Genomic DNA, 27,997 nt, shown 5'->3' with positions numbered 1-27,997 from the left:
ATTTACATACTGGTAACAGGATTATAATTTATCGTCGGTGTGCAGATGGAAGCTTTCTTTGAAAAAAGCCCTGGAGAGTTTCTGCGTGAACAGTTCTGCCTCATGCAGCCACGAGGGACCTCGAAGAAATACTACAACAAACATGGCCGTTGTAAAAGACTGAAGTGGAGCATAAAAACTGAAAGAGGGCACAAATCTGTCCTGCTCGGCCCATCAGACATACTGTTTTCATTAGTTGTGTACTGTATGTGATCTCCCATCGCCTGCAGAGGCAGAGAAAAGAGTGAGAGGTCTAACTGTCACCCAAACACTAAGACATATGAACTCCCCTTGCCGAAGGCGTGCTGTGAACACAGACTCTCCCACAGGCCCGAGGGGACACTCTGTTTGCGTCCCCTCTTTCCTCAGACGCACAGTGAAGCGTGACTACCTCAGGTGGAGTTTGTGAGCTGACTCCTTTATCCCAGGGCAACCTCACTTTGTGTGCAGCTCAGAGTTGCACCATTCCAGGAGAATACAAAGGGAGGGGAGGAGAGAGAAGTCATGCATTCAGCTAGCAGGGACATGGAGTAATGCTACAACCAAGACAAAGAAGCTGAGGGGACACAAGAAGCAGAGATGAGATAAAAATAAGGGAGTGAATAAGACAACTTAATGTTGCAAGTCATGACCGCAACTTTGGAACAAACTCATTTTTTACACTAGACAGTATATCATCATTGCATCTCCCAGGAACAGTGTCTGGACACGTCCTTTTGACTGACGGCTGAAGGACGTCTCAGCAGCAGCGAGACCGGGCTCCATTACCCGCACAGCAAGCAAAAGGACATGCACTGCAGCCGTAATGATACATGTAAGCCAGGGATGGGGCTATTTGTTGGTGAGGAAGAGCGAGGAGCAGTCGGCCAGGCCCTGACAGCCGTTCATCCTCCCCAATCATCAGCTCCGAGGGGAGTGCTTCCAAATCGCTGCTCGCATGACTACTAAGAGGCCCGGCCCATTAGCTAGTTGTGTTACGCTAAATATGAAGAAACAGATCAATTACCGCCTCCGCCTGGGATCCAGATTATGTTTTAATGTGTGTGTGTGTGTGTGTGTGTATGGGTGTTTCTCTATATGTACCTGTTAATGCACGTATTGTTGCTGGTGGTTTGTTGCTCCACACACAATCCTGCAGCCGTCTGTGGTGGAGATGTTAAGCCAATAATTTACCTGAGCTGTTACACAGACGTGAAGGTTCCTCCAGGGAACAAGTGAGGATGATAAATAATTGAATTTCCCCAGGCTGCAAACGGGGAGATTTCATTCATTATTTATCATCTAATTGATTACTGCAAGTAGGCTTTCTAACCTGTCCCACAATTAATGTGCTGCTTTTTTATGCGCTTAATTAATGGCCACTGCAGCTTCATGAAAAACACACACTCAATTACATCTGGAATTGAAAAGCCGCGGCAGTTTGTGCTGTATAGCTGCGCTGGGGACGGCACGGAGACATTAATCAGCTAAAATGGAATTCAATAAGACAGGCTTAGTCTTCTAGACAAAATTGGACTATTTTTCATATTGTTGTCACACCGCATCTGTGGCAATATTGCAGCTCAAGTTTTTCCTCTTGACCGAAAATCCACTTTGAATCAACTTGGCTGTCAACAACCTTGTTTGTGCTGAGGCTGCGACCGTCCTGTCCCCCTGTTCAGACTCCTCTTTGAGACACTGTGTTGATGTTTCTGGAGTGTGGGACAACATATTCAATGTGCTGCTCCTTTCATATTTGGGGAAGAGTTATTGTTTTGTATACAAACAATAGATGCGCATACACACACACACACACACAAAGATGTACAAACTCACACTAGCACACACGTTTATCTCTCTCGCTCATGTTTAGAGAGGCCGCCACCCAAACCAATTCCATGGGGTCTTGTTTTGAATAAAAAGCGGTTATAGCCAACACAGTTTGCATTCAAAACACCCTCTTGGCAGTATAAGCTATGGTGAGTGTTTAGGCTCACAAAACAAATGCTATCAATTCAAATTTCCATGTTTCTCTATTTCCGTTCAGTGTCGACAAAACAAAAGGCGAGACTCCTGGCAAAACTTTAATTCGCTGTTTGCTGCGGGATCTTTTCAAATCCTCACGTCACACTTGATATCACAGAGGCTTCCACCCTCATCAGCTCCCTCGGAATTATAAAAACATGAACAGACATTTTGGAAAATATAATACAAGCAAAACAAAAACAAGCAATGCAGGGTGCAGCAGATGTAAACTAACTGTCTTTATTTCACAGTAAACTACATGATCTGTGTGCACCACTACGTCTTTCAACCTCTCCAGCGACAAATCAGCAACCAGTCCCACCACACACAGGCTCTCTCTATTTCCTGGAAGGCACTGATTGCAACCAAAGCCACCAGGATCGATACTTTCACTGTTAAAAGCCAGCTCGTTGACCCCTTAAATAACGCTGTAAAGTGTACTGAGGCAATAATGGGCCCTCTTTTACTAAATCAAATTCTTGTGTCTTTGAGGGCTGAAAAACACCCAAAAGTGACGCTTGCCTGCGGTGAGAGAGCTAGATGGAGTTCTACATTTCTTTGTGTCTGCTGTCAATCAAAAGTCTTCACTGAAAACTTGGATTTTGTTCATGTGTCTTGAGTTCATCCTCAGAGGCATGAAAAGGCTCTTTCTCTCCTTTAATTGCAGATGGACAGAGAGGAGCACTGAAGCTTATAAATAAGGCCCCGGGACTGTGAGCTGTGCAAAGTCTGAATGAAAAGGCCTGGATGCCACAAGGCTGACATCATTAAGAACAGCCTAATGATCCCCTGAATTTGATTTGTTTGGCCTGGTCCTTACTGACTGGCATAACTTGTGAAAAAAAAAAAAAAAAAAAAAAAAAAGCACCCAAATTTCATCAGTCTCTCAACAGGACTTCTATTGAGGTTTGGGCTCTTTTGGGCCTGTGCCAAATCTCCTCCAGGCTGAGTCCAATTACTCCTGCAAGAATGTACCGCCAAAAAAAAAAAAAAAAAAAAGACTAATTGAAGGGTTTATACAGGAAGAAAACTAAAAGACTGATTGAGAGAACGTGGGGACACATCAGTATACAGAAAAAGTAAAGCTCTTGGGTTTCTTCTCCCGGCATAAAAACACCATTAGCTTTCTTCTTAATTGTGCAATAATCCACAGAACAGTCACAGAAACGTATCCTTCGAAGCTCGGCTTGGCTGCAGTTCTGGCAAACACGCTGCTAGCTTATATTTGAGTGACAGTTTCATTCAGTGTGTGAGTTATTATTACCCGACTGTACAAGACACAAACAAATATTAAATAAGCCGCACGCTCTGATGCATACAACATTTGAACAAGCTATAATGCAAGATGTGTGAGCTGCTGGTTATGAGATGTTGTTCTTACCCAGTGCCGCTTAATTCCATAATAAAACTGAAAGGTGTAAGAGTGGCGCAGCGCGCAGTTATTCTAACTCTGCACAAATGGGATTAGGTGTTTGTACACAGAGCAGAATGAGGGTTTGGGATAGGGAGCTTTCCTTTCACGGTTAAGCCTGCAGCGGGGACTACAGAGCGTGGCAGGTTACCCTGCGATTATGATGATCCAGTTTGATCTGAGGAAATGAAATTTCTTCCAAGGCCACTTTTCGGCTCTTCAGCAAAGGGACAACAAACAGATAACATGCAAAGGCAGCCACTGCTCGCACATAGGCAGCAGAACACACACACACACACACACACACACACACAGACATGATGCAAGCTCGCAGGTGTGAGTTCAGACTCATTTGCACTGACTGCAATAATTTATTTTCCCAGACTCCAGTGTTAAAGCTATTGTACAGTAATGCCACACTTACAGTATGTTTTGTGTAGATGGATTCCAGGTTTCATTTTGCAATGCAGAAAAATATTTAATTTGCTAACAGTTGCAGAAGGCAAGCCTCGTGGTATTTACAGAACCAGGAACAAGTTTAACGTGAGCGCAAGTTGCAATTAAAAGGAAATGCCTGATCCTGCCAGTTCATTAAGCCTGTGAGGTGCTGAGATACCATAAAAAAATATGAGATATGTGAAGGAAAATGATACTGAAATCATGTTATGACACAAGGGCAGCGAGTTACAATTATTTTTCCATTAATCTGTCAATTATATTCTCAATTAATCAATTAGTTGTTTGGTCTATTTAACAGCAGACAATGTTGAAAAATGTCAATCAGAGTTTCTCAAAGCCTAAAATGACATCCTAAAACACCTTGTTTTGTCCACAACCCAAAGATTTTCAGTTTACCGTCATAGAGGAGCAAAGAAACTAGAAAATATTCACATCAGAGAAGCTGGAATGATTATAAGTTGTCCGGACAACAGATCTTAACATGGAGGTGGCTAAGCTGGCAGCTAGCAGCTAACAGTGCTAACTCTATAAACAATCCTAATCACCAGCAACAGCGCTGACAGATCTAATGGTGTTAGCCCAGGAGGAACCGGAGGGTGGGAGGTTACACTTCTGTGACAACACCATCACAATATCAGTGGCAACCGCCGTAGGAGCACAGTACAAAGCAGTGGCGATGCCAGTGGGACACACAACATGCACTAACATGCATAGCCAGTGAGACCAGCTTACCATAACAGCTTTAAAAAAATACTCAGACCTTTGATCGATTATCAAATTAGTTGGTGATTAATTTAGTAGTTGACAGCTAATCGATTAAGCTCTGTAAACCATAACTACTCATCACATAGTTCATCAACAGTGAGATCACATGTTGTACCTTATACTCTGACAGTTGCAGCCAGCTCTAAACCAAAATAAAACAAGACGAGGAGCTGACAGTCGAGCTGTGTTGGACTTTCGCACGATGGTTCTTTGAGCTAAACGCTAATGTCAGCATGCTAAAAAGCTAACAGTGATAATTGTACTATGCTGATGACAAGCAGGCATAATGTTTTTTCGTGTTCGCCATCTTAGTTTAGCATCAAAGCATGCTAACATTTGCTAATCAGCACTACATACAGAGTACTGAGGCTGATGGACACACCAGTAGTTTTGCTGTATTGGAAGCCTTTAAATTTTGACCTGAGATGTCCACAGCCAGCGCAATTCATCCTGTACAGCTCCTGAATATCTGAAACAATTAATAGCAAACAGTTGTTGAGCTAGTTCAGTCTGGACCAGCACACAGCCTGACACTGCCATTCATAGAGCGATGTGGCTAGCATGGCTAAACACATGCTGGTCATGATGACAGTCACCATCTCCATTCTTAGATCTAGAGTGAAGCTACTATACATTTGAGATGGCAGGGTGACAAACTCATTAAACTCACTCATTCCACACATTCATTAAATCACAGGAAGCACTCTTCTTCGTCTGCATAATCGTCATACAGACATACTCAGCATTGTCTACGCAATATTTCATCTCCAATCTTCCCCACCTGCACAGACTCCACCATATATCTCCCATTTCAACTGCACTTAATTTTCACATTTTTCTCTCCCTCTCAGCCCAGCTTATATAAGAGGCAGCTTGGTGTGATGGGGACGGGGTGTCAGAAAAGGCACCGTACCCTTCAGCTGACAGGAGAGTATATCCCTGTCTCTCCCTAAAGGATGGCGAAAAGCGATCCTCTCCACGCACACTCTGATGAATATCACCGCCTGCTGGACCACTGAGGCTCAGATTTATTCAATTGGCTCCACGTATACAGTAACTGACTGTGCTGTGGAGAGAAAAATAAATCACCTGGCATAAATTTATCTCCACTACAACCTAACCCTTTCCACGGGGACACACGGTCACAGCGGGGAGGATGATATAATTTCTCCGCTGCTGTCTGCTGCAGTGGGTGATGGGAGAGAGATGAGTGGTAGCAGAGAGGCACAAAAGGCTTTCATTGGCTGCTTAAGCTCAGACACAGGGAAAGTTAACCACAATCAGAAATGTGCAGTGTGAACACTGAGCTGGATGTCTGGGCCGCAGCTAAGATACTGTTTAAATGATTTTGATAAGTGTGTTTTTTTAAAAGAAAGTCCACGAGGTATCAGAACATCCCAGCACTGTGACACTATCGAGGACCTGCTGGATGAATCAGAGACTAAATTGAGGCGAGGAATACTGTGACATACTCTCAAAGCAAACAATGCATGCAGTTCAGCTTTTTAATTTGGCCTAGCTACAAATCTACAAGAAAAAAAGACAAGAATCTGAAAATACAATCCCACCAAGCTGATAAAAACAGATAAAAAATATGAAATTGCACTCAGGTGCTTTTGCAAAGAGTTGATTCAGACCACATTATGTCTGTGACTCAGAGGCCCACAGCACAAAGCACACAGTAAATGTTGCATGGTGCAGGTGCATATAGCTGAGCAGCTGACATTTGGGGAATAATGTGGCCATGGGCAAATGGTGCAACTGCAGCACGGTGGGAAATTAGGTCAAATTAGGATGAAACATTACCAGAAGGTGTGACAGGGCCTGGCATCAGTCATGACTAAGCAAATTACCTTTCCCCTTAAAAGCAGAGTGCTTTGTGTCACAGCACTGTGATGTCCCTGAGCGGGAGGCACAGTCATCACTAAGTAGCATGAATTAAATTAGCTTAAAGGAGGCATGATGATGTTGTTATGATACTGAGTGAAATGTTTAATGAAAGAAACAGTCCAGTGACTTGAAGCAAAGACTCACACAACCGACCACAGGGTCAGCTTGCTACAGGACAAGAGGGTGTCCATGTTAAGTATCTATAGAAGAGTTAACATCTCTACAATACTTTGTGTACATCACAGCACATACTAACAGTTGTTGGCAATATGAAAGTATATACTGTGTGACTGTAGAAATGTGTTCACCGGTAGAGATTTGGCATTACCATTTTTATGTCAGGAGCTAATTGGTAAAGGCTGTGTCACAAATCAGGGCTGGATTGTTGGATGATCTTCATGTGATCTTGTGATTTTTGCAAATCCAGCTGCCTTGAAAGATAACGTAATTTGGGCAGACATGAGAAGAGAGTGCAATTATAAATACAGAAACTTGTAACACTGAAAACTACTGTTCTCGGAAACGTTAAAGCCTCCATTTTGAAAGAATTTTTGTTTTAATGTTTTGAGTCTATTCTTTTTAACTCAAATGTTGTCTCATGTGAGGGAGTTGGGATGTTTTTTGGTTTGGAATTTCAAAATAAAACAATGAGATAATCAAATGTGATTAAGTGTCGTATGGCTATTTTAAAACGATTCTTAATTGAATTAACAGAACAACTACTGTATCATGAGACACAATGATGCCGTGATATAAATTTATATATAATGTGACAGAAGACTTTGGCCGCATCGCCCACCACTAAACATACGCATGTACTCACAATCATTCACAACACCACAACATGCGTATTCAATAAGGGACTTATCTCCAAGTCAAATTGGCCAGCATATCCCTAACAAACATTTTGATAGCTCTCGACATGAGTCTGCAAAACAGCCATACACACAATGTTTGTTTAATCTATGAAACTGGACAGTACACCGGCACTACAGCCGCCCTGTGCCACTCCTCTCACTGGTCATGGCTAGATTGTAACCCCAGATTTGCAAAACTCTCGCAAGCTGCTTAGAAATATTCTTACTGTTTTATGGTGTGACAACACTGTGGTTTAAGTCTGGTTAGGTTTAGACACAAAAAGCACTTGGTTAGGGTTCGGGAAAAATATGGAGGTGGTAAGGAATGTGGTAAGTTAAAATGGATCAGGAGTATTAAAGCTGCCATAAGAGGGTTAAAACTGTCATAACGGGAGCTACTTGGTATGCAAGCTTATTTGTGTTTTACTTTGCCAGACCCTTGGTCCAACACCCACTCCATTGGCCGGTGGGATGAGCATGTCTTTTGTTAAAATGACCACTTGAAAGACGGAACATAAAACCTCGCTGGAGTTTGAGAATCTAAGGTTATCATCTAGACACGGATCCTCCCACTTCAGTGTTGTCAACTTTACAGTTTTATGCACGTCACTAAATTTCAAAACAGGCATGGGCGAGAAAAAAGATTGGCTGCGAACAGCAAAAAAATGCAACTCCACTTGCACACAGCCCACCATGCACTGTGATGAAAATGCAGCCCAGAGGGTTTAATAACATTTATTCAAAATTTGTTTAAAACATATGCATTTATCATAATATAAATATCTAAATTATAAAAAGTAAAAATAATAATGAAAAAAAAAATGTATAACCTATTTCAAATTCAGCTGCATCACTGCAGAAAATATCAGGGGAGATATTTTCCTGGAGGCGCTGTAACAATGAGAGACGCAGAGAGAATAAAAGACAAAAGCAGACGTTCAGGCTCACGTTCAGAGACTGATAATTTTCATATTATTCCTGCATATCAGGTGATGATTGAGTCTTGAGACATACTGATCGACATTAGCTGCGTTATGAATATCAATTTGCTCCTCGCGGTCTCCTCAAGCAGGCGAGTAAAGGTCAAATCATTCAGTCTAAGAACAAACTTTGTTCCCTCGTTAATGCATTCAGCACACACACTGCAAACTAACATGACAACTCAGTTCCCTCGGCACTTAATGATGCGACTTAATGATGCTGTGACAGAGAGAAAAACACCCAAATGGAGACGGATGAAAAAAACTGTCATCTCTGAGAGGAGTTTACAATTTACTGCATTTTTCTCAATGTGATATGTGTGATATTCATATTGTCTGTGGGAGAGCGCTCTCCTGTGTTATGACCCAAAATAAAACCATATTTGGAGACAGAAGTGGGTCACCCAAATTAAAGGGAAAACAACATGGACTGGTGCAAAACACTGAACCCCTCACCCACCACATTCCCATACAAAGAAGCGTCTAATATGATATTTATATGATGCCACCAGATTTTAAAAAGAGACCTACAGGCCACAGACAAAGATTAAAGTTTATGAACTTTAGTAGGGATAAAAACAAACCTGGGATGTCACTATTAGGGTGCAATTTATGGCCTTGAGCATTCTGTCCCATTATTCCCAAATAGTTCTCAGAGACATCTAAAGAGATGGATTGAAGACCACCAACCCATTATAGACATGATTGGGATTGGCCCAGAACAGAGATAAGCAGGTAACAAGATGAGGCAAGTGTTTATTTCCTCCAGGAGAGAACCACAGCGGCATTTCAATTCTCAGAAAACACTGATATGAGTAGCTGTGCAAAGTTTGTTTTTAGAATAAGTGCTTTGACCTTTACTTGTTGGCTTGACAACGTTTTACGGAGTAAAAGGAGGTTCATAACGTGGCTATTGCCGATGATACATAATGAATATAACCCTCTCTCTCCACAGTATCTCTTTCCTCTCTGTTTTCCCTCTCTTCTTCCTCTGTTTCATGTTATATCTATCATTTTCTCCCTCGTCTCCCTCTATGGCTTTGCATCTCTCTTTCTTCTTTCTTCCTTTGTCTTTGCTTGCATTCCCTCTCTGCCTATTTGCCTCTCCACTCTCTCCTCCTGACTCTCCTCCCCATCTGTCTTTCTTCTATTCTGCCTCTGTGCATCTTTCATGGGCAGAAATAGTCAGTCACACATGGGAGAGGACCAATTACACAGGGAGTCTGAGGGCCCTTTTCTAGAAAAATTTGAATTTTTACAAACATGTTCCACTAAATTTGCCAAGGCCACATTGACCACGTAAATGTGATTATGAAAATTAACCATTCCCCAATAGCTCAGACAACAATCTAAACATGATGCATGCATAATACTGGAATATTTAGAAGTTACCTTAACAGGTTAATGAAGCCTGCTTCCATACTGTAAGTTTTATTCTACTGTAAATAATTCAACAACCGATTAAAGGCCTTCACACACCAAGCCTGTACTTTTCCAACGAAATTGTTGCAGGTTGTGTAAATCACATTTGCATACTGACTCTGAAACTTCTGTCTGTCCTTCAAATTTTCGGGAAAGGTTTGATTTTCTGTGTTTTTTCACATCCGTCCAGAGCCTGAAGAGTGTTTGACATAAAAAATGTGGCGAAACGTGCGGGAAACATTTGCAACAATCAAAGGAACAGGGCGCACAGTTTATTTTCCTAAGTCAGACAGCCTACTTTCAACAGGTCAGATAGTAATATTCAGGTGGCTGATGATGACGAGGAGGAGGATGAGGACTGCACACAGACAGAGAGAGAGGAGGCGACAGCATGGAGACAGAGAGGGCGGACAGCTCAGTCCCTTCATGTAGCCGCGGTGCCAAATGCAAGACGTGGGCAGCAAGAGGCGGCAGCCAGGGAGGTAACTCCAGTAGAGGGAAGTAAGGCAGAAAATATGTTTTTCCATTTTGTCTCAAATTGCAAATTTTCACAGCCAATAGAACAATAAAACGTATCAGAGTGAGTGAGCAAGGATTCTAACTCTTGTTACATATTCTGTATACATGTTGAATCTGAATCTCAGGCTGTTTATTCGTATAAATAAAACATGTACATGTGCACCCACATGTCTGTAATACACAGGGAGAATGACAGCTGTCTATTCTCACCTGCTGTGGGATCCTACTTTACTACAACAGCAGAACTGCTGCTGAAAACTCCTGAGATGGGAGCAGGAAAAAAATATATTCAAAATTGTGCCTGGTTGATGGATTGTTGCCGGCCAAACAACCAGCAGTCAGTACTTGGGAACTCTAAAAAGACCAATCACCATCTTTTGACAAAGTACGCTATAAATCCAGTTTTTAGCCCCAGTATTTTCTGTCTTATCTTCGTCTTCCACCGCAATTTGAGGTTTAGAGTCACGCCCAAGGACACTCTGACTTGTGGACATGAGGAGCAGGGGATCAAACCATCAATCTTGCGATTAATGGATGACTCACTATACCTGCTGAGCCACAGCTGCTCCGTATTATTCAAGTTGTTGGCTAAATAACTATTTCGCTGCCATGCTACATGCTGGCAGATGATATCTGTACTGTACGACAAAAACAGAAAACTGGGGGGTTTGACAACAGGTTATCTCTTTACAGAGTACAAGTAGAATGAATTGGGAAGGTTGTGCAGCTAGTGCAGGCAGACAGGCATCTCAATGTGAACTCTCTTGCCCCGTATGCAGTTGCATAATTTGTCTGATTTGCTACAGCAACATTAGCTGCTCTGTCTCAATAATGCTAGGCTGAAAAAACATGCATGTAGGCTGATATTCATCCGCACTGTTCTGTCATGAGATGCACTGTGTTAAACCAACAGTGAGTAAGACAGGGTGTCAATAACACATGTAAGTTGTTGAGCTAATAAGTTAGCAAAAAAGAAAGGGGTGGCAGCTTCTTCTGTAACTGACTGTGTTAAACAGGCATATGATATAGTCTCATATCGATCACAGGCCGCTGAAGAGAACTGAAATCGTATCATGGCAAATGTTGTGCAGTTGTCCAAAGAATCAATAAAATATCGTTTCGTAATGAAACTAGTAATTTACACCTCCAAACACTGCCAGCCAGGGTAGAAAGGCCAAGCAAGCAATGAAACGTGATTGTCTGGGGGGGGAAACAAAGAAGCAGTAAGAGGCCCTGACCTCAAATATCCAACTTTAAAGTCTGCAGGTTAAAGTGGCATCTTTACAACTACGTCTTACAAGTACAGTCCTGACTGGCTGAAGGATTTACTCTGCAGCTAATGCTGCAGTTAGGAGGATTTACTCTTTCAGAGAGACTACAAAGCCGAGCTGTTAAGAACAGCCAGAAGAATTTCTTACTGTTAAACCTTAAACTTTTTGCCTCGTCTTTCACCAGAACAAAAAGTGACTACATTTATGACTGAGCAGTTAAGTATGGAAAATTCAGGCTGTTTCACCTTCCAGTCATTTGAAACTCTCGTTAGGTGTTAATGTGTGTGTGTCTTTCACAGTTTAAATGAAATGAAAATCTAATGGAAAACACTAGGGGGTCAAGTATTCAGGGATTTGATCTGAGGAGCCTGATATGACTGTTGATCTCGCAGTCGAAAAGTTGTAGTTATGTTAAAATGTGGTTGTAAAACAAAGGATCATTCCATTCTGGCTATATGGAGGTGCTGAATGTCTGATTTGACATAGAATTGCTTGGTTTCTCCTATCAAATCATAGCCTATTTTGGTAAACGTATTAATCAGAGCATTCACATAACAGCGCAAACTATTTTTTTGATCGACTGTCAAAATCAGCAAGGAAAGGCGCCTAGCAACAGCTATTTGAGTCTTGCATTTCTTCCTTTCTGAAAGAAAAAGTTTAAAGTTCTCTGAATGACCAAGAAAAGCAAGCAGGAAGTGAACTAAGTGACATATTCTGTCCGTCTTTCTGTCTGTCTATGGATCTCCTCCTCATCCCTTTCAGTGCAGTGGACAGCACTGCTACCACACGTCCACACACCTAAACCTACACACACACACACAAACACACACACACACACACAAAACAAACAGCGCTAGATGGAACACATCCTATTATAAAATTAATTATTAAGCTTAGTCAAGTAGACACATTGTTTAATTGGGCATTTCTGCTCTATTTTCTGGTGTAGAAAAATGGAAACTAATGTCCCAAATGAGAATATGGATGAATGAGAAAAAAAAAAAAAAAAAAAACACTCGTTGAATCAGAATTGACTAGGTAAATTCAGAGTCAGAGAGTCGGTCATGAAGCCATAAACAATTTCTGTCTGCTATAACACTTTCAACCTCTGTATCTCAAAAAAGCATTCCTAGATTTTCATACTAATTACATTGTATGAGTGAACAGCACAGTATTAAAGAGATAAATTAGATTCTTTTGAACGCTTTGTCCCCCTCTGGAAATACTTCTTATGCTACCCTCCTTTTCATTCTGTCTTTTGTGCTCTCTAACTCATCCTCCCCTATCCCCTCTTCCCTCTTGCCTCCATGTCTCACCTTCTCATGCACCCTCACAATTGCTGATGAGCGTATGAACACACTTCTTCTCTCTTCCTCACCTCCCCCCCTCCCTCTCCCTCTTCATCTCCTCTTTCCTCTTGCTGATGAGCATATGAACACACGTCTTTCTTCTCCTCTGCCGGCTGCTGCCTCCCTCTCTCCCTGCTGCTTCGGCTCAGCCCACGGGCAATTTTCACACAAGGCTGATTGAATTCACCCCCCCCTTCCCTTTTTCCCTTCACTGTTCTCTGTTCTTGCTAAGGGAAGAGGATGACACAACAAGGTCTCACCACCACCACACACATTTATATGCATATAAATGGACACTGACGAATGAAACACACTCCTTGCACACAGACGACTGCACGTACGCATGCAGTGGAGAAATTGAGGTCGAGTTGACATACTGTACAAACATGCATGTTCTTATATGGAGGTGAAGAGAAGGGGCTCAGAGAATATGCACGAGCGCCTAAAGAAGACATGCACATACTTTGGCACATATACTGTATGTATGGAGACAAACACAGAGCTGCACACAAGCTGATTCCAATGTCAGAGATGTTCCTAAGAAAAACACACAGGAGCACTGGCATATTGCTGATAAGGCAATGTTTGAGGAAAAATGCAAAGTATGTAATGTCTTTTTTAATTACTCAATCAACATAAAATTATTTGATGACAATTTTATTGATCCATTAACTCATTTATGAAGCCAAAACATTTACTTGTTCCAGCTTCTGGTGTTTTCTTTCTCTGCTTTTTATTAATATTTTGCAGTGGATATTTCAGGGTTTTGAACTGTTGGTCGGACAAAATGCATCGATCTAAGCATGCAGGTGCACAGCTGCAAGCTAAACGCACTTCCAGCGCAGACTGAAGATAGCACTGGAGGAAACTGTGAAACTGTGAAAACAATGTTTGGAAACAAATGGGGGAGGGAGGAAGGTAATTCTGTTGAGGGAGAATACTTATATGCACATCATGTAGGTGCAAGGCTGTCAAAACAGCGTACATTGAGGAGAGAGGTAACCCCTGCACATTTACTCCATGCCACAAAAGTTAAATGCAGACAACATTTCGATCTTACTTGGATCTTCATCAGATGGAAATGTCGTAAAAGCTGAAAGCACACCTATATTTATACATAATGCTCACCAATAGGCTGACAAGTTCTGTGATGGCAAATGTTGACCAGCAGCGACTGGATCTTTGCTCTCAAACCACAAAAAAATGTGATGGCACAACAGTCTACGTCAGTACATTATTCTATGCTTTCTTTTGATTTTCACATTGGCTAGTCATCCTGTTTAATTTGTCTTCTGATTAAATCGGAACCGTTGAAACAAGTTGTAGGAAGCCTCTGCAAGTAATTGGTTGCTGGCAGACACTCTGTGCTGCAATAAAATGGTTAATCAGCAGTGCCGTGTACTGTAGAGCCGATGCGCTGCCGGTTCTGCCGGCCTGAATAGAATATAATGTCTATAGCCTTACTGTTGTGTACAGCCTTTATAGACTGAACTCAGTAGTGATGCGCGGCTCGACCCGTAACCCGCGGGACCCGCAAATGGACCTGCGGGTCAGGCAGCAGTGATCATCTGTTAAATCGGTCTGTAAATGATATTTTGATATTATTATTATTATAATCTATTAATCTATAATCTATTACTGTCATGGCATCCGAAGGTACTGATACGTTGAGCAGGGGACAGTCCGCGGCCGTTTTCAAAACACACTTGTGTCACGCACTCCAAAAGAAACTTGGTGAAACTTTAAACAATTTATTGTACAAAACGGGGGAAACAAACGTTGACAAAAACGGTTCTATAATTCATATTAAATTCAAAAGATAACAAAAAAACAGCTACAAGTTAGAGGGAATAGTGATAAAGTGGTAAAACTTGGCATTGATCGACAGCCTCAGACGGATGCGCTCAAACGTGCTGTGCGCACAAGCTCTGTTGGTAGGCTATACTATATTTTCACATTTTTAAAAATGCAATTTAAAAGTTTTGATTTTTATTGATAACCTACATTTACCAACAACAAAAAGACTACATTTAGCACCAAATCCAATACCAAATACCAAATTTTCATAACGAATACCTACCCATAGAAACGAATATTCGAATATCCGAATATTTGGGTACAGCCCTAAAACAATGTTCAACAAAATGAGTAAAAAACAGTTGACAGGGAAAAAAAATAATGCAAGACCATACTACAAAATATCAAACATACACCGTTCACCCAAGAAAAGCCATCAAAGCTATTAAAGCCATTGACAGGGAAGTGAATAACTGATAATCTAATTAAAGGCTAGGCTACAGCTAGGAAACCTTGACACGCACCCCCCACCCAAACACCGTCGGGACTACGTAACCCAAATTAGGAGGTCAGGTCAACGCCTTGAACTCTTTTGCAGGCCATCCCTGAGCAGTTTCTACAGTGTGGCATGGCACAGAGGGGCAGCTGTGACTCAGAGATAGAGCGAAACATCCACCAATTGGAAGATTGGCGGTTCCCCGGCTCCTCCAGTATCCTTGGGCAAGATACTGAACCCCAAATTGCTCCCGATGGCTGTTCCATCAGTGTGTGAGTGGTTACTGAGTAGCAGGTGGCACCGTGTGTGGTGGCCTCGGCCACCAGTGTGTGTGGATGTGTGTGTTAATGGGTGAATGTGACGTAGTGTAAAAGCAATTCGAGTGGTTGGAAGGCTAGAAAGGTGCTATACAAGTACATTTACTTTTACCATTTATATTACGGTACATTATGGGCTGCAATCGGGGAGTGCTGTTGCCATGAGGGGGTGTACGTAGTCTGCAACGGTGTTTGGATTGGTGGAGCGGGGCAAGTAGCATCCACATGAATGCCAGGACCTGGTTTCAGAGCAGATCATTGCATTGTAACAAGATGATCAGTGTCATTTACTTCCCCTGTCAGTGGCATTAATGTTGTGAATGATCGGTGTATATTCATCATCCCATATATCAGTCAACATCACCTGCATTCAAAAATGTATTATATTAAATTTAAGGCAAAACAAAAGAAATCTTAAATACATGCACAGAAATTGGATCTAAATATCCTTCTAAAACAGTCAGCTCAAATTCCAAGCTCAACTTTGATGACCTTTGACAAGCAACTTTGTTCTTCTATCAAAGTATTAACTCCTTCCACACAACAAGAATGGTTCCTGTGTGAAAAAGGAGTCAGTTGTGCAAATATGTTTTTTAAATTAACTGTATGAATGACAAGCTAAAGAGCTAACTATTATTTAGCACTGAAGAGTTATTGTGACAGTCTGGCGGCAGCTTGTTAGCAGCTGGCTAGTCTGTTAGCAGTTGTTAGGAACAGCTCACTGTCTGAGAGCATCTTTAAACTCTAACTGCTACAGCTCTGTGCCAGTGGTGGTTGCTCCTAGCAACAGGAAGTGCAATTGCTGGCGGCAGAATGGTCATGTTGGGGTCTGGGAAATTTTTTATTAGCATTCTTTACAATTTTCTGACTTTTTATAGACTAAACGATTAAACAATTAATCAAAAAACAATCAACAGAGAGATCAGTAATGCTGCCCTCAGGTATCAACAAATGGCCATACAGGTGGGCTCATAACAGAAGGACACGCACATTTAACACCTGCACTACTGTAATTGCCACTTCTGTGAGAGGCAGTTTGGCCTGGCCAGGAGAGTGTGACGGTGAATGATGGAAGAGTGGCAAAAGTAGCAGCGGACAGACTCGGTTGAACAAGACATTTAACCTGGGGACTGCTTCCATAAAGACTAACCGCGATCCTTCTGGGGCCCCAAGAAAACACACATAAACAGGACACACACACGGTCAAAACAACAGGAGGTTATTAATGGTCAGGTGCTGCTCCAGTTCTGCTCCAAGCACTTCGCCAGCAAGCAGCATCCTGCAAGCAGCCATAATCAGTACCCGCTCCCCAGCAATCATTTACAGCGGCACCAGCTGCCCAATGTCCTCTGGTCAAACTGGATCCACAATCTCGTAATAGTCTCCCACACTGTATCTCGCTTGATTTAAGTCTCTGCAGCAGCAACAGACCTTCAATCTGTCGGTTTTATCATTCGGATGGAGCAGCAGACTCAGAGGAAAAGATCCTAATAGGGGAGTCGGAGGGGAGGGGGATAAGGTAGCTATAAATCTCGCTCTCAGGGACCCTTCACAGAAAGCACACAAGTGAGCCATGTGATGGATAACTGCGCCGGGGTAAAGGGTATTGATATGTCCGTCAGGAAACTGAGATGGTGTGCTCCATCTCATAAGAAAGATGGTGCACTGTAAATGGTAATAAAGTCCAAATGCAAAAAAAAAGGACTGTAGTCATCTGAGCAAAACTTAGTGAGCAGCAGAGATTGATGGAAATAATACCTATAAAACTAACGTCTTCAGTGCGGTGAGATGAAGAAATGAGGGCAAAAAAAAAGGTTCAATCTGACTCTGGTGCATTTCCCTGTTTGCCTGTTTGGTTTGGTTCGTTTAGGCTCAATCAAACTCGAAGTGCAGCCTATATTTATGTGAGCTTATTTGGTAGCTTGTCCCCAAGTCTGTGTATATTAGCTGTTCCTCCGAAAAAGTGAGTGATGTAGCAACCACACAACTATCCCTGTGACATTACAGTGAAAAAGCTTCTTTTTCGTCTTTCTACCCGTTTGTCACTACTTATGACATTATGACCAACTCCAGTCACAACTTACAATGCTCATAATCAAGTATTTCTTTGTGAGCTCCTTGTGAACACCAAAGAAGATATATACACAGCCTGCTCTCATCCCAGATCATCAAATATTGTCTGTCACGCCTTTCAGCATCTCGTAGCAGTGCTTAGGCCACACAGCTAAAAGACATTGTGTTAATGTTGTGAAATGGTTAGCAATAAAACTAATTGGTTAGGTTTATAAAAAGTAGGGCTGCCCCCTAATAGTCCACCAAATGTGACCAGAGAGGTCAAGGTAAATAGGCTCCAGGGTGCTTGTTAAGGTTGCTTAGCAACCTCAGAGCCAACCTGCCGCCACACTCTTGAAAACTGGCATAAAAAAGGCACAACAGTAGGGCCTAGTGCCTAACCTCATGTTTTCAAGGCGGTTAAGGACATGGCATGTGTACAGCCCCTAATTTACAGGGCTGGTACCTGTGGTTATTACACAGGCTAGTTAAGACGAACATAGGACAAACCCAAGGTGATATGTAAACTCTGTCAGTGTAGTCATTTGACTACAAACATGACGTATCATCTGAAACATGTAAGTAGCTACATGCCCATTAGCCACTTAGCACAATCATTACTGCTTTGCCGACAGCGTCATTAACCGGCGGCTCGCTCAGTGTGTGACGTGCACTTGTAGATAAAATATAGGCCTATATTAATGAAGGTTCATTAGTACAGTTTTGTATTTCTCTGTAATGTAGCACAGTGTTAACAATGTTACTGATACTATTCTTTCTCACACCTTCAACTCAAACCATTGTGTTGCCCCGCCCAAAAAATATAATTTAATAATTACATTAATATCGTAAACATGCGGGCGACTAGTCGACTAATGGCCCTAAATGACGACTATTGGTCGACTAGAAAAAATTCCTAGTTGGGGGCAGCCCTAATAAAAAGATCATGTTGTCACTTGTGTTACATCAGTGTGCAAAGACTGATGTAAACTGCGTTACATTACGTTAAAACAATGCTGACTTTTGGTTTCAATCTGGATATGAACTGCGATTTCCTGGATGAAAGTCCTGTTTTGTTTGACCCATCCACCTCTCCTCCCTCCGGCCTGCCCTACATAGACTTTCTCACTTTTTATACTATGTCAGTTCCTCTCAGCATTAAGTGTTGCCACAGATGGGTTGACATTGGAGTTAGCTGAAAGCCGGGCTCCTTGTAAATACGCTAAAGTATGTCTTTGACGTGAATATCATATGCCAAGGGGCATGAAAAAGCAGCAGTATTTGTCGCACTGGGAATGAGAATGGGCTGAAATATACATATAAGATGTCATACTGTAAGCCCTTAACAGTATTTCTTCCCATTTCTACCAAATGAACCAAGTACAGGTGTGAAAGCACGCTAAATGTAAAGGTGTTAAAAGTAGCTCCTCTTTGTTTTCTCACCCTGACTAATCGGCACTAATGTCCTTGTGTGACATGGCGAGATAAGGCTTCATGGAGGAATCTTTCTTTGCACACTTGCGCGCGCGCACACACACACACACACACACACACACTCATATTAGAAAATGTCATAATCGAAGCCATATATAGAACTTTCCTTGGACCAGTGAATAAAATAGAACATTTTCTGCATGGCATTAATGGCACGCAAATGTGGAATAATGGATTCAACAAAATATTCTGCTCCAGCAATGTATTCATATTTCACTCATCCAGCAGTGGTGGACAATTTAATGCTGCTCTCCCCTCAACTCGCTCGGCCTGCAAATCAATGTCCATTAAACCGACTTGAGTGTTCATATGTCACTGGATCCCCTCTCCATTAATTCTGCTTCTCTACAGATTGTAGCCTCTCTGACTGAGTGCTGTTCAAAACAGTACAACCGCAGTGTATGGTGTGTGTACGCTCCGGGAGGCTGCTACAGGCGGACACTCATTACGGTGACACGTTGACCTCCAGTGACTTCACAATGCACTGATAATGAACTGGACCATTTGTGCTGTGTGGTTGTCACAGGCAATTACAAAATCTTTATTTATCCAGCCAAGGTTTACGGGGTATTCATACTTCTTTTCTGGCAAGGCCGAGCTCCACGCTCATAAAGTTTCACAGCTTCACACCTGGTAGCTGTCCATCGTAACCACAGGCCTTTACACTTGGCCGCTGAGCAGCTTCACGGGAGCTGCTGCGGCTTCTTCAAGGACACAACAGTGGTAGTTTTTCCAGCAGAGAAAACCGATTCTCATTCACTTCGCCTCCCAAATGATTTAACCAAATGACCTTCTGGTTCTGGGCTTTCATCCATAGCCTACGAGTATTTAAATGCTTTAATTCTTTCATACTGTAACAATAATGCAATGAGAGCAGATGCAACGTATACTCAGCGCTGATTATTTTCACTGCCAATTTTTTTTAAAAGAAATCTTAACTTTTATGAGATGGAGCAAATAAGGCACAGAGAAAGGGTGAAAATGCATATATTTCTAAAGAAGTGGAGTCCTTTTACAGGTCTGTTAATTCAGTCGTTATTAAACCAATGCTATACTCCTTTAAATTACTTACATGCCACTTCTTCTCTCTCATTCTTTTTAGATTTATATATAGATATATATTATAGATTTTTTTTATGTATATATAGAGAGAGTAAAAGTGTCTTTCCTGATTCTTTCACATAATTTCCAAATACTTTACAGAGAAACACAGGATTCTCTACGATAATTTAAGTATTCCGTAGGTCACTGTTAACTTTAGAAACAACGATTTTTCTGTCATTTTGGCATGGGGTCGGCTCAACATAATACAATACTAATAAGCCATAGCAGCTGTTGCTATGAAGAAGAAACCTATAGACCGAATTACTGTGACGTTGCTCCAACAACAACAACAACAATCACTTCCAGTTAGAAAATACGTAAAATACGTAAAATCAGCAAACTCATTGATTTCTGTTGTCATTTTCAGCTGTAACGGTATTTTTTTTATAGATATGTAGTGAAACACAGTGGTGTGACATGTCTGACGTTTCTGTTGTGCTTATTTCATGTACTTTGTTGCTCTGATATCGTGTTTGATAAATCAACTCCACCAGCATGGAAGATAAACAACGTACTGCTGTGGAAAGGGCTGCAGCAAAAGTGTATTTTGGCCACCTAAACACAAAAAAAATGAGTAAGTGTATGCTGTATTTGAATATTTGCTCCGCTTTACCTTACACACTAACCAATCGAGGCAGCAGTAGACCAACAACTCAGTGTTCTGCTACGTAAAATGACCATTTTTGTGGCTGGTGGCTTTGATATAACGGCTTCACTTATCCGTCGGAAAAGTCTGTCTGAAGGCAAGGTATAGTGGTGAGTACACTTAAACTCTTATTCATTTTTTTGGTGGGCTGTTTTTAGGTGGTTAACAACTAACAAACAAACTAACTAACTAACTAACTAACTAACTGAGGCAACGTCTGCTCAGCAAGGTTAGATTTTAATGTACCCGAAGTTATTGTAAACAAACATTGTAATTCAGTCTATAGAGACCTCAATCAAAGCGTTAAAGTATTTCAATGTGCTCTGCTGTTGCAGTTGGGAACAAATTGCAGATAAAATAACCCCAGGATCAAAAAGTGAATTGATTTAGGCAGGAGAGTGTATTCTCCAGTTTCTCAACAGTGTAATCTTTAGCCTACAGCCACCTTTAGCAGAACATGTTAGAATTTTGCTCAGCAAGATTGTGTGAATGAATTTATTTGTTTTGTTTTATTTCTACCTCTGCCAAGAAAGCTATGATTTCTGTTTGGTTTGTTTATCGGCAAGATTACAGAAAACTACTGGTCAGATTTTCATGACACTTGGTGGAACTGTGTAGCATGGGGCCAAGGAGGAACCCATTTAATAATGGAGCAGATCTGAATCACAGGAAGGATACACAAATTATTTTTCATTTTTATTAACATTGCAAAATAGGGCATTTGGCCTCGTCTGCACTCTCTGAGTGTCCTTGTAGTTATTCCCTGTATTTATAACTGAAACATGAACAGAGCTCGAAACTGGGTAAAGAAAAACTGTTAAATGGTTAAAAAGTGAAATTCTGAGGAAATCAGATGCGGCCTAAACGACTCCATTAAGAGATTTTTTAAAACCTGGGAGCCATTAACAAATTTGTGAACAGTCTGCCTGGCCTGGAACTATGAACTCGTACTTCTACAGGTTATCTGCCCTATATGTACTTACATAAACTATAAACTATGATGCACGTCCATTTTCTTTATATTTCTGTTCATATTCTCACCTTGAGATGATAGCTTATGTAAATTGCTTGTCAGATAAATGTAAATTTCTGTAGTGTGAGAGTGTGAAAGTGAAATTCTGCTGAAACGGTGTGGCAATGTGTAAATCAATATAAAATACTATGTTACATATTACATACTCAAAACAGGGTCTTGTTTACTATTGACTTTAGCGAGTACAGCAACTTCTTCACGCATTAATATATAATAAAAAAAGTGAACAAAGTAATTTCCCAGTAAATAAAATAAAGTCTCAAACAATGAGCCTTATGTGTACTGTATAAGCAAGATATATTGTTTTGGTTGGAAGCCTGAGACATGAAAGTGCTTCTGTGGTATGAGATCATTTTATGTGGGCACTATGGTGACACAACACTACGCACACACACACATGCAGTCACACTCAGACGCAGCCTGTTCATCATTCAAACTGCAGGGTTGGTTGGGGATAAAGGAAGCAGCAGATCTCACCAGAGTAGAGGGATAACAGACATCTATTAATCTTACCTCCTCTCCTGTCAGGTAGTACGCCGCCAGCAACCCGCCAACGTAACGGATGTTCACCTCAAAGAGTGATGCCTCGCCGTTCTGTTGAACCAAGAGAGAGAGATCAAATTGTCAAATGTCATATTCAGCCATGGCCTCAGTCAGTGGTAAAGCAGCAATAATAACACACTGCAGTCATCATAAAAAGCTGTGATTACTTAGGCTGTGTGTTTTTTAGAGGAAATGTATTTAATAACTAGGATAGCTTGTAGATTAATTGCCCTTTGAGACTCGGAAGGCATAGTGTGGCCAGGAAACGTAGATAAATGCTGTATTTCACATCACACAGTGTAAGCTGTGAAGTCTCTGTGAATCATGGGAATGATAAACCAAACTGAACACAGCTACAGTATCACCGCGACTGATGTATTTAATATTCACACAGCGTGATTTTCAGTGAAGACAGAAGTGTTACTGTTGGCTTGGGGCAGTTAGCTTCAAGTTTTTTATAAAAATCGATAATTAACATTTCTATGCAGAACAAATTCTTTTGTTAAACAGAAAATAATCCTGTTCATTGCAGACACAAATCTGTTGCACAGCTCTAAGATACACATGGGGAATAACAATAAGCATCAAATCTTTCAGATGTATTTCACAGGAACCAGAGGTGCCAATTGATAAATTACACCTTTGATTACACCTGTGGAGAGAACAGAAAAAAAGCACCCCTTTTATCAGAAATACCTTTGCAAGGTGTTGTTCTGATTAAAGAGCTGTTATATTTCAGTAGCAGTGGATTTACACAAAGCTCAACAGCTACTCTGGAAAAGCCTGGAAAAGGTTGGTAACCTTAGTCCCACCCACAAGGGTGCTGATTGGCAACGGCCACTCACAGAGGAACAGCAGACCTGCATCAGAGGTGTGTAACCAGGCTTTCAGCAATAAAGGCTGCAACCAGCTGACTGTCTTTCTGGATGTATGGACTTCTTGTCCAAATTCAACAACCATGGTGCTGTACTGGTAGCCAGTCATGTTGCAGCTGATACACCTGTTCTTTATCACATCGCATAATGGCAGCTTCAGCACTGGCACGTTGTGTGTGTTGGAAAAACTGGTGTTAGTAAAGGCGAGTCATGCCACACAATACCAAACGCAAACACAAGGTGCATTTCAGGGGTGAAACAACCTCATCAGACGACTTTGGCAGTACTAAATAATTTTCTTACAGGCAACAAATCTCATCACAGGACCAAAACAAACAATGTGTGAGTCTGTCTCTCTCTCACTTACTGACTTCAGAGACATTTGTTCTTACTTGTACATACAAAAGTGTTTCACAGTGTGTACTGTTATTTACAAAAACAGGATAAACTATTTCCTTCAACAGCTGGACACTATAGTTTTCAGCAAACTACTCAAACCAGAGTCCTGCACCAAGTCAGGTACCACCAGGTAACATGCAAAAAGTTGTGTAACGGGTTTGATATATCTTCATACAAATTCACAGGTACGGGCACTGGTAAAAACAAGGATAGTCAGCAGGTGAGAACAAACACAATCATAGCTCGAGCTGGCCATGTGCCACACTCATGAGCTTCTGCCAGATCTAACAACTGTATCGCACGGACAAAATATGCAGTAGATGTCCGACAGAATGTCATTCTGGAGCTGAGGATGCAGCTGACTGACAGCAACGGAGCAGTTACTTTGGATATGTGGACAGATGATGACCACAAAATCAGTTGTTTCAGTTTGGTTTATATCAAACACAAGTGGGAGCTAACTCAGCAAGTGCACTGCACATCTGAGTGGGACGGTACATATCACAAAACAGTGTGATGGCAAAATGGTGTGTTTACTCACGGGTCAGGTTGCAAGACTTAATATTAATGGGACGGGACAGGTCCTGATTTAACATGGAGATAATTACAGGTAGCGGTTGCTTTCAGCGCTGAGCTTTGCAAAACTGGACCCATGAAGGACTCTGTCACAAACAGGAGTAGTGCATTTGTTGTGGATTTATGTGACAAGAGTGGTGCATTAGTGAGTATTTACAGTAGAGCAGCAGAACAACTCAATATAAACAACATGTTCCATGTATTCATCATACTACAGGAACATGTTGTGGAGTGCTACAGCGTGGGTTATAAATGTATTTTTGATTGTTTCTGGACATTAATGGACGTCTATGGTACAAAGGAATAAGTGTTATGAGCAGGGCCGACCCTCGGCATAGGCAGTATAGGCGAATCTAAGGGCATCGGGGGCGCCACTAATGGGAGGAAAAAAAGAATCTAAATGTCTATCTTTTACTATTCTTTACTATTACTATTCCTACTATTATTTTTGAAATGTGACTTAATGCCACAACAACATCATTCAATAGCAAAGCCTACTAAATAATAGAGAGGCCTTTTTGCTGGGTTCCTGTCGCCCCCCGGCCCTCCTCCACAGCTCATTACACTTGACCTGCTCACTGGGGGATATGGGTGAGTTATCCAACATCACATGAACCCCGAAATATGCTGTATTGTTATCATGTTAAAAGGACAAAAGCTCTCTGATGCCTACTCAACTACCACCAAGAAACACCAATATAAGAACATCGCTATCGGCTATTGGCCAAATTGTTATTTTAAACACTGGTCTCAGTATCGGCCCAGAATTTCAAAATCAGTGCAACCCTAGTTCAATTAGCAAGTTACTTTGTACGTTTCATTATTATTTTACAATGTCATATACTCACCTAGGGCACCAAATGTGGCAGGGTTGGCACTAGATATGAGGCTTTGGATACACAGGTAACACACCTCAGCAGGACTGATCTCTTTGCTTGCTTTTGTCTCTTTTTATGGCACTTGTTGACAATCAGAAAAACGTAGAATAACACCAGACTTTTCCCTTAACTGAGTTAATGTGACCTCAATTTGGGAAGAAAACAAAAACATCCTCAGCAGACATCTCAACAGACTAATGACATCTTTTCTTCTACAATATTTGCCATATACAGTATGTTGCCATTATTTACACAGAGGCAATTCTGCAGTGAATCCCTATGATGGCAGGAGAAGTGGTTGCTGGGAGATGATGTGACAGAACGACAAAAACCTCCAGTGAGTGACTGATTGATTAACCTTATTATTGCTCATTAGGAAATTATGGTGTATTCATAAGTCTGTGACAGCATAATACAAGAATGATAACAAGCCGATACAGTAGTGCCTCAGCATTAATTGGCAACATTTAGGCATCAATATCTTTGTATTAGCAGCATCCTCAGTACCAGATCACAACCCCAAAACAAAGCATAGGTCAGAGGCCATTAATATAGATCTTTGTAATCAAAGTAAGTCAACGCTTATAACTGCTATAATTTCACTCTTTGTTTTGGTTTTGTTTCAGAGCTCAGCATCTTGCACAAGGGCATTCTGTAACATGTTATCATGCTGTTAATGGACGCATCAGTCACTGTGGGATTATGACAGTCTCTCTAAACTCCCATGCTCCCCTTCTTCTCTTTGTACACCTGCTGTACTGGAGATTCTCTCTCCATAGAAATCAACAACTGGAGTCTGGCGAGTCTCAAAAGGTCAGGTCAGAGAGTCAAAGCCACATAATGGTGTCCCCCAGTGTTTTGTTTCCTCCGGGCCTTTTTCTTTTTCTGTCTGAGGTGTCTTCTACAACTGCAGGGCAATATCGATCAATGGAGACCGACTCAGGTAGAATTTTATTTCAACCCCTTTGCTCTAAGTTTTTTTTAAATGTCATGTGTTGCTCCTCTTGTTTCTGATATTTAGAGTTTTGAACTGAATACTGTTCTATATCAGATAACTAAAGAGATTTTTTAGTGATTACAGTAGAATCTCTTATTATTATTATTACAAAGCAATTAAGTTGAAGATTAATTCGATAGATGATTCATATCGTAAATACTCGAACAGCGGCTGATGGCTAAGACATTAATTGGCTAAACTGTTGAAGAGAACTGGGCAGAAAGTATTGAGTTTGTAGTGATGTGCCTCTAAGTAGAGGTGATTGGAAATAATTGGATGAAAGTATTTCTCTCAAAAAGAGCAACTCAAAGCAGCAGATTGGTTAATAGAAATGTGTTTCCATCCACCTGCTTTTTGTGCATTGAAAAAATGTGAGTGGAAAACACAGAAATTCCCAAAACAAGATTAAATTATCACATTGGATAGTGTAGATGTGTGTGTATTGATAAAAACAAAATGGAAACAGATTTAGTAAATAAATGATGGCATGAAGCATATGACTAGAATGTTGAAACAAATAAACATGTTTTCATCACATTTTCCAGTCTCCATTCATTTGAGGTTTGACGACTGCTCTTTCAATTACGTCATCTTGTTGCATCCTCTTCTTCTGCTATGGTTTAATCAGTACAGTTGCCAGAATCAAATGTTGACTCTGATACAGTGGATTTATACGTTTCATACATATCATATCAACATTTCTAAATGGACGTGGTTTTAATTACATGTTCTCATCAGAAGGAGGAGGGGATGGTGGATGGCGTTGGATCGACACAAGACAATTGCCAAGTTGCAGACCGCACTTTGAGACCAACTAATAACAAAAGCAGGTATTTTTAATGGCACATAGGAACATTTCCAGACGTGTTTGTTGCAACCAAACTGGGGATTTAAAGCCAAAACATGATGTTTTCCTGACTCTAACCAAGTGTCTTTGTGACTATACCTAACCACACATTAGCTAAGTTAAATTATTAGATAAGTTTCAACATTTACTCTGGAGAATTAGCACCACAGGCACTGTTTGTCTTGATGGGCCTAACTCCAAATATTCACGTATTTTCTGTTTAGTCTTGCACTACATTTGGATGGAAGCTTCAATTATGACGTTATGCTGTTATCATGATAGGTTCTAGCATTGGTAAGCCTCTATTGGGTCATAGTGGCCCAAATGTTTTTGTGGAAAAGGGTTTTTTATTTTACAATTTTCCTTTTCAACTGCTGTATAATTTTATATACTTGCAGAGTGGGGTTTTCGAGAGATGGTGTCGTTTTTTTTCCATGGATACAGATACAAATAAACATCTAATTCTAACACAAGATAACCTGTATTTACTGAAAGCCCTTCACTTACCTTGGTTATTTCAGTCAGCCTACTTTTGGAAACTTTGCACACATGTAATATTTCCATGCTGCAACTATGAAACCTTATGAGGAGAGGACTGCTAAGTTATGTCTGTTTGCCAACACTAAATATATTGAGTCTACGTCTTTTCTACAGGAAGTATGAAATAAGAGATAACACTGCATGTGTCTAAATATGTCACCATAATTATTGCCTCTTATGCTCACTGAAGGTTGAAGCAGTCTGGTACTCATTGACTTGGAGACCCATAGAGAAGGAAATTGCTATCTCAAGTGTGGATGATAAGGAAATAGTAATTGGGTGCCAGAGAGGGCAATTAGCTCCACTCTGAGGAATAGCATGGAGATGGGGAGTCACTGGCATCTGTTCAAAGGTATCATTTACCTCCATTTATGTATATTTATATGTCTTCTCTTTAAAATGTTTATATACTTAATCCCATTTTGTATTATCATACT

At 41.1% G+C, this 27,997-nt stretch overlaps 1 protein-coding gene across 2 annotated transcripts in view; it reads right to left on the bottom strand.

The window, feature by feature from the left end:
- LOC126392256 (mannosyl-oligosaccharide 1,2-alpha-mannosidase IA) overlaps positions 1–27,997 on the bottom strand; it is a 254,432-nt gene that overhangs the window by 69,264 nt on the left and 157,171 nt on the right. For both annotated transcript variants that reach the window (XM_050047564.1, XM_050047562.1), the window contains exon 4: positions 22,419–22,499. In XM_050047564.1, coding sequence (XP_049903521.1) covers positions 22,419–22,499 — 81 coding nt within the window. The remainder of the gene's footprint in view (positions 1–22,418; positions 22,500–27,997) is intronic.

The sequence above is a fragment of the Epinephelus moara genome, chromosome 6 (genome assembly GCF_006386435.1).
Source record: "Epinephelus moara isolate mb chromosome 6, YSFRI_EMoa_1.0, whole genome shotgun sequence".
In the NCBI taxonomy this organism is placed as follows: Eukaryota; Metazoa; Chordata; class Actinopteri; order Perciformes; family Serranidae; genus Epinephelus; species Epinephelus moara.
This window is presented reverse-complemented; position numbering and strand designations above follow the sequence as displayed.